Source organism: Hyaena hyaena, unplaced genomic scaffold (assembly GCF_003009895.1).
Source record: "Hyaena hyaena isolate Hyena2069 unplaced genomic scaffold, ASM300989v1 scaffold_314, whole genome shotgun sequence".
Taxonomy (NCBI): domain Eukaryota; kingdom Metazoa; phylum Chordata; class Mammalia; order Carnivora; family Hyaenidae; genus Hyaena; species Hyaena hyaena.
Window position 1 is genome coordinate 972,453 of NW_024080947.1, and position 17,821 is coordinate 990,273.

Here is a 17,821-nt window from a genome sequence, read left to right on the forward strand (position 1 = left end):
CCTTTTTATTTATGAGAATAAGGTTATCTCAGTGCTAAACAAACCACAGAAACAGAATTAATGTTCAACATTTTTTCTTCTAGAAATAAGTAACGTTAAACTATTGATAAATGAATTCATTGAAGAATACTTCAGCTCCTTTAATTTCATGTCCAGTAACATTTTTCTTTAATAATTATTTATTAGAATTTGTAACGTATTTATGTTGTGGCCAACTGTGTAGTACTGATAATTATATGATAAATCCATAAATTAAAAAAAATCTTAAAGAGTCTTGTCCCTAGAAATTAAGAAGAAACTTAAATTTTAATTTATATGCATGTTTTTCTTATAAAGAAATGACAACTGATCAAAAATAACTTCAAATAGGAAATACAAACTATATTAGCATCAAATTCTTTTTCATGAGTTCAAGGAGTAAACACTGTAACATTTCTGACTCTTGAAGAAGAGCTTACTCATATTTTTAAAAACTGAATGATTAGCAGGCATTAAATTGTTATGGATTTCCCATAGAAGAATGATATTAAAATGTCATTTTTAATATTTCAGAAATTAGATTGTAACTATTTACACTTAAAATAAAAAAAATTAAATGTATATTAACAAATATGTGAGATAATATATAATCAGTCTACATAATATAAAATTTGGAGGACAATAATGGAATCTCTTAGGGTACTTGTGAGAATTAAATTAATATAGTATGTGTTTGGTACTATATCTGTACGTTAAGTGCTATGTAATTGTTAGCTATTTTCCTCAAAGCAGTCCTATAAGGTGAGCATTATAATTTATCAATTGAAAGTTTTCTCAATATAAAAAACAGGATCAGAAAACTTAAATAACCTTTAAAATCACGTAGTAAAAAAGTGTTACTATTAGATCAAATATTTGGTATTAGGGATGTGGTATCAAATCTTGGTTTCTCCAACTAAACTAAACTGTCTCTGTGAGCCCGCATCTAACCAAAACACTTTCAAGCAGAGACCAGAAATGTTTCAGTTTTACACATAAATTTAAAGTATTGAGACATACACATCATAAAAAGGTCAGTTTGAAAGCAAAATTTCTAGTCTTAACACTGATAAACTTATAAATTTAAATAGTAGAGAGATGAATACATATATAGAAACATAATGATAATTTGGCTTTCTTTAGATATGACAAAACTCAGAGCTGACTGTCAAAGTATAAAATTACTTTGGACCATAGGACCGTATGACCATAACCATTTGCCAAAGTGTAGAATTACAGGGTTATAATCACAAATTAGAGCAAGGAGAGAAGGGCAAACATTTAATATAAAGATTTAAAATTTTTATTTAGCTATCAATAATTTCCATTGGAATAAAGTATCCTTCAGCTTCTTTCTATCTTCCACTTTTCAAACTTGGCAAAACTATTAACTATATAAACAAAAAAGGGATGCTCAGAAGGAACAAAGGAGGTTTTGGGTGAATTTTTCACTCTCTGAATACTAAGCTGAGACTTCAGTTCTCTTAACTTCATGAATTGCAAAAGGAAGTCAGCTGAAGAAAGGATCTGACAAAGTTCTGAACTAATGATGATGACCTATGTACAATGTTTTTGTTTACTTTGTCAGCACATCATTCCCTAGAAGCCAAGGAAGTAACAAAAGCAAAGACAAAACATAACTTTCAAGTTTTAATGCTCAAAAGTCTCAGATGTCTAATTTTTGCCCTTCTTTCCTCAAAACTACACTTCTTAGGGTGTTATTAAATGTTTGCTTGCTCCTAACTCCCCACGTTCCAGGGAAATAAAGCTGCAGGGATCACCTTCCTCTGGGTGGAGGGACCATATTTCAGCAACAATTTAAGTTAGTACAAGGTTACATGTGATTTTTGCAGAGAGGGGGAGGGGTGAAGGGAATTTATATGCTACTCAGTACTTCAAACTGAAAGAAATTTATTTATTTTAGTAGTGAAGAGCAAAGTGTGAGGTGAAATACTGACACTTGGAATTGTGAATGTTTGTTTTGACAGCATTTTGCCTAAAAGGGCACAAGATGCCCTGTAACTCTGGTAATAGAAGTCATCTAACATTCAGTAAAGGAGTAATAAACAGCATTCTTTTGTGTTCATTAATACTATTTACTAACAACACATATCTAGTTTGAATATTTTATATAATGTGTAAGTTAGCATGACAAATACTTGATGACATATATATTGGATACATTATTCATGCAAGTTAAATACAACCAAGTTAAAGGCAGAATATAAAATCTTAGGCAGCAGATACCATAAATCTTCACATACCCCGGTATTATTTAATTAATTTGGAATGCATCTTTAATAACAGCACAAAGATTTACTCTTGGTTTTACAGAACTGACTGCCATGTACGGCAGTGCTTGTTTATATTATAGATGAAAATCCATTTTTGACATATTACTATGAAATATACTCATATAATGGAAGATCATTTATAATGCTCTATGGAATATTACTAGAATGCACTGTAAAACTAGAATTGTTAAACCAAAAAAAAAGAAAAAAAAGAAAATTTATTTAACATTATGATAGAAATTTCTAATTTATGGTGGAATATACAAAATACAATTATACTACTTTTAAGTACAGTATTTTTTAAGATAGCATTTTCTTTAAAAAAATTTTTAATGTTTATTTATTTTTGACAGAGAGAGAGAGAGAAGGCGGGGGAGGGACAGACAGAGGGAGACCCAGAATCCAAAGCTGTCAGCACAGAGCCCAACGTGGGGCTGGAACTCATGAACTGTGAGATCAAGACCTGAGCTGAAGTCAACCACTTAACCAACTGAACCACTCAGGTGCCCCAAAGTACAGTATTTTGAAAAAATGTTTTAGTAACTTGGAATTCATATTTGCAGTTTACATTCCAAGAGTTCTAGCTGACTTACAAGACGCAGAAGTGCCTGGTGTTATAATAAGATCTGAATTTAAGTTTTCCACGTACTCTTTTGCTCTTTAAAATAATTTTTTAATGCTTATTTATTTTTGAGAGAGAGAGAGAGACAGAGACAGAGCACAAGTAGGGGAAGGGCAGAGAGAGAGGGAGACAGAATCATAAGCAGGCTCCAGGCTCTGAGCTGTTAGCACAGAGCCCAACGTGGGGCTTGAACTGGCAAACTGTGAGTCAGGACCTGAGCTAAAGTCGGACCCTTAACTGACTGAGCCACCCAGGCACCCCTATTCTTTTGCTTTATAAATCTGATTTGAATACATTACAGAGGAATAGCCTTAAGTCTCCGGGAGTATGTACTTTTAGTCATCTGGAAGCAAATTTCCCTGTTTACTATAATTTAACTTCATCTTGGCCTTTTTCAAGGCTCAAATTCCACCTCAGCTCATCAATATTCATGATTCTCATCCGGTTTATAGATAACTCATGACATTTGCTTATTCTTCTCCCTTCTGCTTTCTGTCTTGTGGGCAACTCAATGCAGATCCTGGTAACTAATAATGAAACTCAAAATAGTTAAATCTGTATTTCTATAGCTTCAGTAAAAATTCTGATATATATTCAAATCATCACTTAAATACTTATTTTTTAGATTATCTGTATGTTATACTCATCATTTTTATAGAATGGAAAATATGTCATATTTTATGAATCTGCAAATTTACGCTGCATTTAAAGAATATAAACGCCTAACTTTTCATATAGTGCCCTATTTGCCTGGGTACTTAAACACTGAAGGAGGTCAAGATGAAAGAGGAGGAAATAGACTAACTTCACGACTCACAAATGCAAAAACCAGTGACACAAAAGACCTTGTTCAAAGGCTACAGTATGAAAGAAAATGACAAGAGAGTACCTGCACATCCCGCTTCATCTGCCTGAGCTTCAGGCCCCAGGATTTCTTGTCCTTCCTTTCCTGCTAAAATCAAAGAACAGAGGATTAAAATAGGTCCGTGTGTCACAAACATTTTTAACATCTAGAAATCTGAAAAGGAACTTTTAGATTATATTTAATTTGGATTTTTTTCCCTTTTAGAAGTAATGTGTCCTTGAAAAGTAAACTTTTAAAAAAAATTAAGCAGATAGTTTTACCCAACTCACAAAGGTACATTAAAAAAGCAAAATTAGTGAATATTTATCTATAACCCAGGAGTTATATATACATTAGAATTACAAGCATACTGGGACTTTAGTGTTTATTTGGGAGAGGAGTTCTACCTCTAGATAGTGGGATTCCTTTTTTTATTTCTTCCGCAAGGCACAAATTTCTATGTTTTAGGCACTGTGCTAGCTGCTTTATAAACTTAGTTCTTTTAACCTTCACAACACCTATTTTATAAGTTAAAAAAAAGACAATCAAAACTTGAGGCTTGAAGAGGTTAGTAGACGTGGAATTTGAATTCAGGTCTGAAGTAGCAGGACCTGCTTTCTGCTACACTGTATAACCAGAGTCTCAGACAACGAGAGGGAAGACTGTACTAAATGTCACTGTGACCAGAGTAAACACCTACAGCATGTACTTCCTCTTTCACTCTATTCATTATTCTAACTACCGATAAATCATAATCAAACTACTGGTAAACATTTTTAGATGTTACTTTATCTCCCTTTGCCACTTAGGCTTAGAGTGAGCTGGCTGTAGTATTCTATAGAGAATAAGATCAGAGTAAAAATGAGTATTATTTTGGCAAGCAGAAAGGACATTTTTGTACATTCATGTACATTTTATTGATTCTAATAGTTTATTAAGAAACATGTGCATATATAGAAGACATGATAGAGTTAAAAATTGCTTTTAAAAAATCTGGTAGCTGAGTCCATATATAATTATGATCAGAATACTTATAAAGTCATGCTAAAACATCACATTGTAGTTATCACACCCTAATCAAACCCCATTGAATATGCCAGTCAAAACTCTTGATTTAGACTTCCCCTAAATTTGATAACTGAATTGAGAAATGGAACACTCATCAAGAAATATTTTTGCTCACATAAAGCATGCATTTCTGTAAGTGCCTTGGATTATCAGATAGATTTATTCAGCAGATTTTCTTTACTCATTAACTTTTATATTAGTACTTAAAGATGATTGCTATGTGAAAAATAGTTAAAATATACATAAGTCTCTTTAGATCGGCATAAAAAACACTATCTAATGTAGGTAATAATGAGGTTAACTTCCAATTAACTTGTATCCTCATTTTATACCTGCCATCAGCCAAATGACAATTAAAAAACCCCTGCTAAAGTGTTTATAATGCAGTAGGATAAACACCAGTGTTTGCTAATCTCTAACATATTTTTCTTCTCTCTCTGAAGCACCTACTTAAATTAAAATAATAAACAATATGACAATTGGATAATTATATGATGATAATATAATTATTTATTGTAGATCTATTTGTGCCCTTTATTTCTCCTCAAATGAAAATCAAGCCACAGTTATTACTAAGATGGGAGAGGACAATGATATTAAAAGTTAAAATGATATTTTGGACATTACTAATTTTTCTACTTACAGTTATTATAGCTAATTAAAAATCTGCAATTCAATTAGATGATTTATTCATTTCTTTATTCCTTCATTTCTGCTTGGGATAAAATCAAGGCTCCTTAGAGGAACATTTAACATACTTCAGAATCTGGTCCCACACTTATGTACTTTGATTAAAAAGCTGGAAGTCTCTGGGGCACCTGGATGGCTCAGTTGGTTGAATGTCCGACTTTGGCTCAGGTCATGATCTCATGGTTCGTGGGTTTGAGCCCAGCGTTGGGCTCTGTCCTGACAGCTCAGACCCTGAAACCTGCTTTGAATTCTGTGTCTCCCTCTTTCTGACCCTCCCCTGCTCATGCTCTGTCTCTCCCTGTCTCTCAAAAATAAATAAAACTGTAAAAAAAGAAAAAAAAACCTGGGAGTCCCCATTCTTTCCCTAATTATTGGGGCTGGAATTTTGAACAACTGAAATCATATTGCCATACTGCCTAAACAGAAAATATCCTAAAGCTTGTCTGCAGTGTGAACACACTTCTTTCACTATGGAGTGCTGCCAGCAATGAGCTCCTTCCTGCTCCTTCCATGGACCAACATGAGGGTGTACTGGCAACAGCTCAATACTGTTCAAGCAGACTTATCCTTCATGTGTTCTGATTTTACTTAAAGTTTAGAAAAGGTAATGGTAAAGTAGTAGAATCTCCTTGTGCAAAAGATTTTTCTCTCCTGTGAAGACTTACTAATGTCAGCACATTGTGACTGACCAACCAGCTTACAATTTAGAAAGGTAAACTGGAATGCTCCTAAGGCTTTTGCTTTAGTTTAAACTCCAAAGCAAATACACAAATGAGGAAAAACTCCTGAGTAACAAGATTTTGTTTTTTCAAATAATGGCAAAATACATCTGAAAAATAGGTCATGAAATACTTCTCAGCAACAAAAGGGACAATTTACTGATGCATGCAGAAACTTAGATCAATCTCTCAAGAAATTATGGAGTGAAAAAAGCCAATCCAAAAGATTACATGCTATATGATTCTATTTATGTAACACTCTTGAAATAACAAAATTATAAAAATGGAGAAGAAATCTGTGGTTGTGAGGGGTTAGGTTTGGGGCAGAGCTATGGTAGGGGAGGATGGGCGTATAAAAGGCAATGAGGGAGCTCTATGGAATTGTTCTGTATCGTGTCCATATCAACGTCAATATTCTGGTTGTGATAACTGTACTATAGTTTTACAAGATGTTACCATTGGGGGAAAAAGGAGTAAAGCGCATATGGGATCTCTTTATTTGTGAATCTACAACTATTTGTGAATTATTTGCAAGTCTAACATTATCTCAAAATTAAAAGTTTAGGGTAGCCTAGTGGCTCAGTTGGTTGGGCGTCTCTTTGTTTCAGCTCAAGTCATGATCTCATGGTCTGTTAGATCGAGCCCTGCTTTGGGTTCTGTGTTGACAGCGTGGAGCTTGTTCTCTCTTTCTCAAAGTAAACAAATATTAAAAAAAACATTTAAAAAAGTTTAACTGAAAAATAAGTCAATGGCTGATATCACAAATTTAGAGAGAGAGAGAAAGAGAGAGCACTTATTTATTTATTTATTTTTTTACAAATAGTTTATTGTCAAATTAGTTTCTACATAACACTCAGTGCTCATCCCCAAAGTGCCCTCCTCCATGCCCATCCCCCCCTCCCCCCCACATCCATCAGTCCTCAGTTTTTGTCAGCTTTCAAGAGTCTCTCATGGTTTGCCTCTCTCCCTTTCCCCCACCATTTCCGCCCTTCTTCTCCCCCTTGTTCCTCCGTCAAGTTCCTCCTAATCCTCCTATACGTGCAAACATATGATATTTGTCCTTCTCTGCCTGACTTATTTCGCTCAGCATAACACCCTCAAGGTCCATCCATGTTGCTACACATGGCCAGATTTCATTGTTTCTCATTGCCATGTAGTATTCCATGGTATAGATAAACCACATCTTCTTGATCCATTCATCTGTTGATGGACACTTAGGCTCTTTCCATGTTTTAGCTATTGTGGAGAGTGCTGCTATGAACATTGGGGTACATGTGCTCCTATGCCTCAGCATTTCTGTATCCCTTGGGTAAATTCCTAGCAGGAGAGCACTTATTTATTTTGCCATAAGATGTAATTCCTAGTGAGGAAAAACAAGGATGGCAAATGCAATTCATGTTAACCAAAAATCCGGAAGACTTAATGTCAATGGCAGGATAGAACAGTTCAAAGTACAGGACTGAGTATTAAGCACATGTTCACAATTCTGTAACTCTCATTTTGAATTCATACCGATGTGTTTCTAGCCATTTCAAATATGTTTGTGGGAATATTTTATCGCAATTTCTAATAAGGCACAAGAAGCAGATAACTGACACATTTTTTCCTTTCCTGCTTTCATCTCTTTCTCTATAACATACATCCACACATGCCATGCACATTTACACCTGCCTTTTCTCAAACTGACCCCTCTGCCTAGAATGCTGTTATCCATTCCATATGAAAAACTTTTACTAATCTGATTCTTTAAAGATCAGTTCACATTTCCCTCATTCTGTAAGTCTTCTCTGCCACTGCTCTGAAGTAAACAGCAATAGATTCCTGAAGTTAAACATAAAGTATTTAAGCTTTAATTAGAAATGATTTTTTATTATGTCCTTTTTCAGAGTATTTCCAGACAGCTTCACGTTTCTTCCTTGTATCCTCTACTTTCTAAATATATGCATATATTTTTGGTATAATTGTCCACCAAAGTTACAGTAAATGTAATTCACAGCCTCCATGAATATCTGTTAACTTAAACAAAGGTAAAGAAATATATATAACTGAGGTCAAATTTAGTTAAGATGAAATAAACACAAACCACCCTGTGTGTCCCATTGAATGTAGCTAAAAAGTCCTGGGGAGAATGCACGGAGAGGTTATTTGAAGACTCTAAGAGGTAAATCATACTAAGAAGACTGGGTAAGAAGACTTTACAAGAATTCAAAGTACCACTTAATCACTTTCCAACCCCTGGCTTGGATTCAAGGCATCCTAAGCCTATAAGTAGACACTAGGGCATTGCAGAAAAATCTCTAAGAAAAGCCTTCTAGGTTAGGCTCAAGGAGTAGGAAAGGACTCAAAAAAGGGGAAAATCATTTTCCCCCTGGACTCTCTTGTGTCCCAGCCCCTAGATCATCCCAAGGTAGCAGTTGAGATCATGATGACAGTAAGAATGTAAAGGTAAATAAAACTCCAAGGAAGGGGAAGCTTTTTGTCCAGAGGAGCTGTGGCCCCAAGAGGATGGCACAAACTTCATCAAGTTCTCTCTCTCCATCTTCTCGCAGCCCTTCTTCCTGCAGGCATAGTTGTGGGAAGTATGTGGCAAAATATGTCCAAGAAAGTCCCAGAAATTTGGATAGAGAACTGGAAAGGGAAGTCTCAGGGAACTGAAAGTACCCAGGAGATTATAGAGGTGGAGGAATACAGAAAACCAACCATATAAAGCTGCTTGTGAATTTCCCATGTGTGGATCTGACCATAGGCTTTGAGAACTGAAGTAAGGATAAGACCATTAATCATGTCCCAGAATGGTCACAGTATGTCACACAGATCCAAAAAGCATTGCAAAGGTTTTGAAAACTGAACTGATACTGGAACCATAACCCATAGAAAATTGTTTGGAACTTACAGCCTGCTACAACTGGGTAAGTTGCCTGCTAAGCCCAAAATATAAAAGTTCTCCACAGGATTTAAAGAAGACCAAGAGTCTCATAAGACAATATTCAAAGTCTCCAGGATACAATCCAAAATTACGTGGCATATGAAGAACCAGGAAAATCTCAACTTCTATAGGAAAACACAACCAAAAGATGGCAATACTGAAAAGATACAGATGTTGAAAATATCAAAGACTGTAAGCAGCTATATGAAAGTACTCCAAAAGCTAAGGATGAACACTTGAAAAGAATGGAAACATAAAAAGTCTAGGCAAATTCTTATCAGCAAACAGAAGATATAAATAAGAACCCAGAGGAAATTTTAGAACTAAAAATACAGTAACAAATTTCTTTACAAAAATCACTAGATGGCCTCAATAGCAATATGGGGATGAAAGAGGAAAGATCAGTGAACTTGATGGTAGGTAAATGGAAATTATCCAATTTAGACAACAAAGTGAAAACATTAAAAAAAAAAAACAAAAAAACAGAGTCCCAGAGATGTGTGGGACAATAATAAAATAGCTAACATTCAGTCACTGGAGTTCCAGAAGGAGAAAGAAAAAGTATGGTATGGAAAAATATTTGACAAAGTAGCATCTAAAAATTTCCCAAATTTAATAAAACACACTCCCCAATAAATTAAAGAAGTTAACTGAATTTCAAATAGGATAAAGCCCCCCAAATCCAGGCCTAGACCATTAATCAAACTCTGAAAACTAAAGATAAAAAAATTCTGAAAAGAGAGAAAATGATACACAACTATATGGTAATAATACTTTAAAAGAAGGAAGATTTATCATTAGAAATAAAGGGCTTCATAAGGATATAGAACATTTGATAAATGTTGGGTTGATAAAAACTTGTCAACCCAAAATTCTATATCCAGGGAACATATACTTTTTTAAAAAATGTTTTATTTATTTCTGAGAGAGAGAGAGAGAGAGAGAGAGACAGCGTGAGCAGGGAGTCAGAGAGAGAGGGAGACGCAGAATCTGAAGCAGGCTCCAGGCTCTGAGCTAGCTGTCAGCACAGTGCCCGATGAGGGGCTCGAACCCATGAACCGTGAGATCATGACCTGAGCCGAAGTCAGACGCTTAACCAACTGACCCACCCAGGCGTCCAGGGAACATATACTTTTGAAACAAAGGTAAGATAAAGGTATTCTCAGATGAAGGAAAGTGAATAGAGTCCACAGCTGGCAAAACTGATATAAAAGAACTGCTAAGGAAGATCTTCAGAAAGAAGGGGAAATGATATTAGAGAAAAATTTGAAATGGTCAGTAATGAAAGAGAACAAAAGAAATGATGTAGTGTATATGACAAATACAATATAAAGGAGGGAGGGAAATGGGACCCATATGGACATAAAGTTTCTACATTTTACTTGCAGTGGTGAAATACTTATTCTAAGTAGACTGTGAAGAGTTAAGTATGCACATTCTCATCTATAGAGCAACTACTAAAAGTTCTATACAAAAAGATATAGTAAAAATGAAATAAACAAATGAAAATAGAATACTAAAACATATTCAAATGACCCAAAAGAGGGCAGGAAAGGAGAAACAGAAGAAATTAAGAACAGAGGGAACAAATACAAAGCAAATAATACAATGTAAACCTAAATATAACCATCAAAACTTACATTACATGTAAATGGTCTAAATGAACCATTTAGGGGAGAGAGATTGTTAGAATAGATTTTAAAATACCAAGCCCCATTTATAGTAATCTACCAAAAAAATATTTTAAACATAATGTATTAGATAGGTTAAAAGTAAGAAGTTGGAAAAGATAAACTATGTAAAGACTAATCAAAAGAAAGCTAGAGTAACTATTTTTTATCAAAGTAAACTCTAGAACTAAGAAAATTACCAGATATATAGAGAAAGTCAATTCACCAAGAAGACATAACAATCTATAATAGAGTGTGCATATAACAACAGAGCTTCAAAATACGTAACCAGCAGAACAGAAAGTAGAGAAGAAAAATCCAATACAGTGGGAGACTTTAATACCTCTCTCACATTAACAGGAGAAGTAGACAGAAAGTCACAAGAATATAGACAAACTGAAATTTGTGTAACACTCCACCCAACAACAGCAATCTATGCATTCTTTTTACTCATTTTTTAATTTTAATTTTTAAAAGTTTACTTATTTATTTGTTTGTTTGTTTATTTATAGAGAGTGAAGGGGGGTGAGAGAAGAGAGAGGAGAGAGAGAATCTCAAGCAGGCTCTGCACTATCAGCGCAGAGCCCAATGTGGGGCTTGAACTCACAAACATGAGATCATGACCTGAACTGAAGTCAAGAGTTGGATGCTTAACCATCCCGGGCGTCACTATACATTCTTTTAAAATGCACCTAGAACACTCATGAGGACTGACTATATCCAAGATCATATAACAAAACTTAAAAGAAATGAAATCATACAAAGTATGTTCTCTGACCAAAATAAATTCAAACTAGATGTTAATGGCAAAAGGATAAGAAAATATTCAAACACTGTGAGCACTGATTAATATATTTCTAAAGAATCCACAGCTCAAACAGAAAATTAAAAAGAACACAGCAAAATTTGTGGGATGTATGTAAAGCAGTGCTTAAGGGGCAATTTATAGTATCAAATGCTTATGTTATAAAAAGTTCTCAAATCAAAATTTTAAACTTCTGTGTTAAAAAACTAAAAAAGAAGCAAAGTAAGTTCAGAGCAAGCAGAAGGAAGGAATAAAGAGCATAAACCAATAAAATTAAAGATGAAAAAATACAGAGAAAAACAATAAAAAAGAAAACTAGTTCTTAGAAAAGATCAGTAAAATTGATAAAACATTAGTATGACTGACGAATAAATAGAGGGAAGCCACAACCTACTAATATCAGGAATGAAAAGGGAGTATCATTACAGAGCTAGAATATATTCAAAGGATAGTAAGGGAATACTCAGAGTTCAAGGAGTAAACATTACAACATTTTTGACTCTTAAAGAAGAGCTTATTCTTTTTATTTTTTAAAAGTGATATATTAAAACAGTGTGGAGGTTCCTCAAAAAATTAGCAATAGAACTCCCCTGTGACCCAGCAATAGCACTGCTAGGAATTTACCCAAGGGATATAAGAGTGCTGATGCATAGGAGCACATGTACCCCAATGTTCATAGCAGCACTCTAAACAATAGCCAAAACATGGAAAGAGCCTAAATGTCCATCAACAGACGAATGGATCAAGAAAATGTGATTTATCTAAACAATGGAATAATACATGGCAATGAGAAAGAATGAAATCTTGCCATTTGTAGCAATATGGATGGAACTTGAGGGTTTTATGCTGAGTGAAATAAATCAGGCAGAGAAGGACAGATACCATGTTTTCACATACAGGTGGATTGGGAGGAACTTAACGGAGGACCATGGGGGAGGAGAAGGGGAAAAATAGTTGGGGAGAGGGAGGGAGGCAAACCATGAGAGACTCTTGAATGCTGAGAACAAACTGAGGGCTGAAGGGGGGGGGGGGGGGGGAGGGGGGTGATGGGCATGGAGGAGGGCACTTGTTGGGATGAGCACTGGGTGTTATATGGAAACCAACTTGACAATAAACTATTTAAGGGAAAAAAAGTGAGATTAAATGGCTATGGATCTCACATACAAGAATGTAAAAAAGTCAGTATTTTTAATATGCCAGAAATTAGATTGTGTGCAACTACTTACATTTAGAATGAAAAATTTTATATGTCCATTAAGATATTTGTTAGGTAGTACATAATCACTTCATTCATTCATTCATTCATTCATTCATTCATATTTGAGAATGTGAGAAGAGGAGAGGGCAAAGGGAGAGAGAGAGTCTTAACCAGGCTCCACGCTCAGTGCAGAGCTCAATGTGGGGCTTGATCCCACAACCCTAGGATCATGACCTTAAGCCTAAATTAAAAGTTAGATACGCAACTAACTTAGCCACCCAGGTGCCCCCATAATCATTTTACATAATATAATATAAATTTGGAGGATAATAGTACCTCTTAGGGCAGCTGTAAGGATTAAGTTAAATATAGTATGTGCTTAGTATTGTACCTGGCACATCTATGTAATTGTTAGCTATTTTCCTTATTAATACATTAATATGTAAAGTGCACATCTCTACTCAAATAAGCTTGAAAACTTTGAAATACTAATTCCTCAAAAACTATAAACTATTACAACTCATCCAAGACAAAATGTTAACCTGCATATTCCTATAACTGCTTCAAAAATTGAATTTGTAGTTTAAAACCTTCCCCCAAAACAAAACAAAGCTCTGGGACCTGGTGGTTTCCGCTGCAAATTCTACTAGACATTTATAGAAAAACTACCACTAATTTTAACTAATCTTTTCAAGAAAATAAAAAGAAAGGAACACTTTTAAATTCAGTTTATGAGGCTAGCATTTTCCTGATACCAAAACCATATAAAAATCATATAAAAATTGAGAAAATTATAGACCAATATCCCTTTTGCACACTGCCTTAAAAGTTTTCAATTAAATATTACCAAGTCAAATTGAGCAATATGGAAAAAAGAAAATGATTAAGTGGGGCTTTCTAAGGAATCCAAGGCTGGTCAAATATTTGAAAATTCATTAATGCATTCACTGTTATTAACAGACTAAAGAAGCAAAACCACATGATCACATCAACTGACAGAAAAACCATTTGAAAAAAATTCAAAATCTATTCATGATGAAAACTCTCAGCCAATTAGGAATAGAAACCTACCCAATTTGATAAAAGGCATCTACAACAAACCAAATTCTAACATTATACCTAACGGTAAAAGACTATTTACCCTCTAACACTGGGAAAAAGGAAGATGTCTACTTTTACCACCCCTGACACCTTGTAATATGTCAATAAACAGGAATAAAAGGTACACAGATTAGAAATGAAGAAATAAAACTGTCTCTATATTTGAAAGATTGTCTACATAGAAATCCGAAGGAATCTACAAATAATCCTAGAATTAGCAAATTCATAGGATACAAGATTAACACACAAAAATCAGTCATATTACTTGCTATATAAGTGAATATATAGAAACTTAATTAAAACAAAAATATTCACAATAGTTTCTCCCTTTAAAGAAGAAATACATAGGTACAAATCTCACAAAACATGAATATAATCTATGTGTTTGAAACTGTAAGACACTGATGTGAGAAATCAAACACCCATGCAGCATAAAATAATTAACATACAAAAATCAGTTGCAATTCTATATACTAACAATGAACTATCCGAAAGAGAAATAAAACAATCTCATTTACAAGAGCATCAAAAAGAATAATATGTGTAGGAGTAAATTTAACCAAAGAGGTGAAAGATCTATACACTGAAAACTATAAGACACTGATGAAAGAAACTGAATGAGATGCAAATAAATGGAAAGATATTCTGTGTTTATGAACTGGAACAATTAATATTGTTAAAATGTCCATACCACCCAGGGGCATCTACAGAGTCAATGAAATCCCTATGATCATTCCAATGACATTTTTTTTTTTTTTACAGGAATAGGAAAAAACAATCTTAAAAGGCCCTATATAGCCAAAGCAATCTTGAGAAAAAAGAACAAAGCTGGAGGCATCACATTTCCTGATTTCATACTACACTGCAAAGCTACAGTAATCAAAACAGTATGGCACTTGCATAAAAACATATGTATAGATTAATGGAAAAACTGAACTCATAGAAACGAAGAGTAGATTGGTGGTTTCTAGGGGGTGGGGAGGTAGGAGAAATCAGAGATGGTGGTCAAAGGATACAAATTCCAATGATGAGATGAGTAAGTTCCAGGAACCTAATGTATGACACGGTGAATGTATTTAACAATACTGCATTGTATGCTCAAATTTCTAAGAAAGTTCATCTTAAATGTTCTCACCACATACCAAAAACTGGTGACTGTATGAAATAATGTGTTAATTAACTTTACTGTGGTAATAATTTCATAATATAAATGTATATCAAATCAACATATTGTACATCTTAAACTTATACAATATTAAATGTCCAATATATCTCAGTGGAGCTGGGAAAAAAATAGATTTTCTCACAAGCCCCTACCCCCAACCCACAGAAAAGATCTAAAAAACAATGGAGAGATATACCACATTCATTCATTGGAACACTCCTTAACACAATAAAGATGTTAGTTCACCCCAAATTCATCTACAGATTTAACACATTTTAAACCAAAATCCCAGCAGGAGGTATAAAATACAGATAATATTATTCTAAAATTCACATGAAAAGGCAAAGGAACTTTAATAGTCAAAACAATTAAAAAAATAAAGTTGGAGGAACTACATGATCTAATTTCTAAGACTTATTACAAAATTACAGTAATCAAGATGCTGGGATATTGGCAAAGGATTAGACACACAGATTAACACAACAGAATAGAGTCCAGAAACAGACTCCCACAAATGCTGCCAATTAATTTCTGACAAAGGTGCAAAGGCAGTACCACAGAGAAAAGATAGTCTTTTTAGTAGTGTTGGAACAAGACATCCATATCCAAAAAAATGAACCTTACCTCAACCTCATATCTTACAAAGATTTTAAGTCAAAATGGATGATAGGTCTAATAAAAAAGTAAAAGACTCAAAGGAGAAGATTCTGGTGGTCTGGGGTTAAACAAAGAGTTCTTGGACATGACACCAAGAGTATGATTCATTTAAAAGGTAAATTTGATAAAACTGACCTCATCAAAGTCTAAAACTTTTGCTCTGTGAAAGCTTAGGAGAAGAGAATAAAAAGACAAACTACAGACTAGGAGAAAATATTTACTACAATTAAAATGAACCCTCAAAACTTAATACAACAACCTGATTAGAAAATATACAAGACATGAACAGACACTTCACTGAAGAGGATATACAGATGGCAAATACGCCCATGAAAAGATGTTCAACTTCACTAGCCATTAGAGAAATGAAATGAAAACACCATCTCGTATAAAAATACACGTATTAGAATAGCTGAAGTGAGAAGTAACTGATAAAATCAAATAGTGGTGAGGCTATGAAGAAACTCAATATCTCAAACAGTGCTGATGGGACAGAACAGCCACTCTGGAAAAACAGTTTGGCATTTGGAAAAAAAAGTTAAGCATACATTTAATGTATGACTCAACAATACGCTTCTAGGTTACTTACCCAAGAGAACGAAAAATCATGTTCATAACTAACCACATATACACTAATGTATATAGTAGCTCTATTCGTAATCTCTGTAAACTATAAATAATCCAAATGTCCTTCAGTGGGCGAATGGATAAATAAATTGGCACATCTATACACTGGAATACTACTCATCAATGAAGAGACAAACTACTGATCCAAGCAACAACCTCAATGCATCTCAAAGGTATGCTGTGTGAAAGAAGCCACATACAAAGTATTTCATACTATACAAAATATTTCATACTATATGATTTCATCTGCATGACATTCTCAAAAAGACAAAAGTATAGTGACAGAGAACAGAGATCATGTTACCTGGGTTTCTGGTGAGAGGGAGGTATGACTAAAAGGAGTAGCATGGAGAAGTTCTATGGTGATGAAACTGCTTTGTGGAGTCCTTGATCCCATAACCAAAAGAAATTGGATTTTTCTAATGCCCAAATAAACAAGGAAATGAATCCTCTCTTAGAACCTCTAGAAAGAAATGTAGCCTTGTCAACACTTAGATTTTAGCCTAGTGAGATGTGTGATGGGCTTATGACCTACAGGGCTGTGAGAAAAATTTGTGTCATTGAAGCCTTTAAGTGTTGTGCTAATTTGTTATGATAGCAATAATCAAGTGGTTAAATAATTTTAGGCCAAGGAGAAGAATGAAGATAACAAATATTTGTTGGCTATCTAAGAAGATTGCTATGCAGAGTTCAATACTATTTCCTTTTTTGCTGTTTTAGTTTTATTAGATGCTATGAATCTGAAAAACACTAATCATGGTAGTAATTACTGGATCCTAACCTTGCTGGTGGTTATGGGAAATTCAAAAGGAATATACGACCTGGTAATTGCTCTCATGGTAAGATGTTTACAATCTAGAGAGATATGTAACTTGCCCATGAAAATATGGAATTTGAGGTTTTCAACTTTAAAGTATAAAAATTAAATATGAATGGAAATATAAAAACAGAAATTTAATTTAAAAAATATAAAACTACAAAAAATAAAATATATTTTATTTTAAAATAAAAATTAAATTTTGAGGTCATAAGTCAATTAGAAAAGGGAGCAAGAGATAAAGGAGTTCAGTGCTAACAGAAGAGCCACAAAAGGAGAGATCTATATGGATGGGCAAAATGAAAAAATTCCCTCCCTGTTGCTCTTTATATGTATTTTATTTTAGGGATGTTAGATTCAATGTGTGTGTGTGTATGGGGGGGGGGCAAGTGTGTGTGTATTTCTGTTGAATCTGTAAATAAAACAAGAGCATGCTTTGGAGTCAAAGAGGCCTAGCTTTGAACCTTGGCTTTCCATATTTAATATGTCATCTTGGCAGATATTTAATCTTATTGAGTCTCAGTTTCCTTATTTACAAAATGGAGCTAATCTCACAGAGTTGTAAGAATGAAAAGAAATGATGTATGGGTAAGCAGTTGG

General features: G+C 34.2%; 1 protein-coding gene across 5 annotated transcripts in view; it reads right to left on the minus strand.

Moving 5' to 3' along the window:
• The window catches only part of ZEB1 (zinc finger E-box binding homeobox 1), a 197,909-nt gene that overhangs the window by 27,229 nt on the left and 152,859 nt on the right, over window positions 1-17,821 (minus strand). For 3 of the 5 annotated variants that reach the window (XM_039248656.1, XM_039248652.1, XM_039248655.1), the window contains exon 3: window positions 3,824-3,886. In XM_039248656.1, the coding sequence (XP_039104587.1) occupies window positions 3,824-3,886 (63 nt within the window). The remainder of the gene's footprint in view (window positions 1-3,823; window positions 3,887-17,821) is intronic. The other 2 variants (XM_039248657.1, XM_039248653.1) reach the window with 1 other exon arrangement.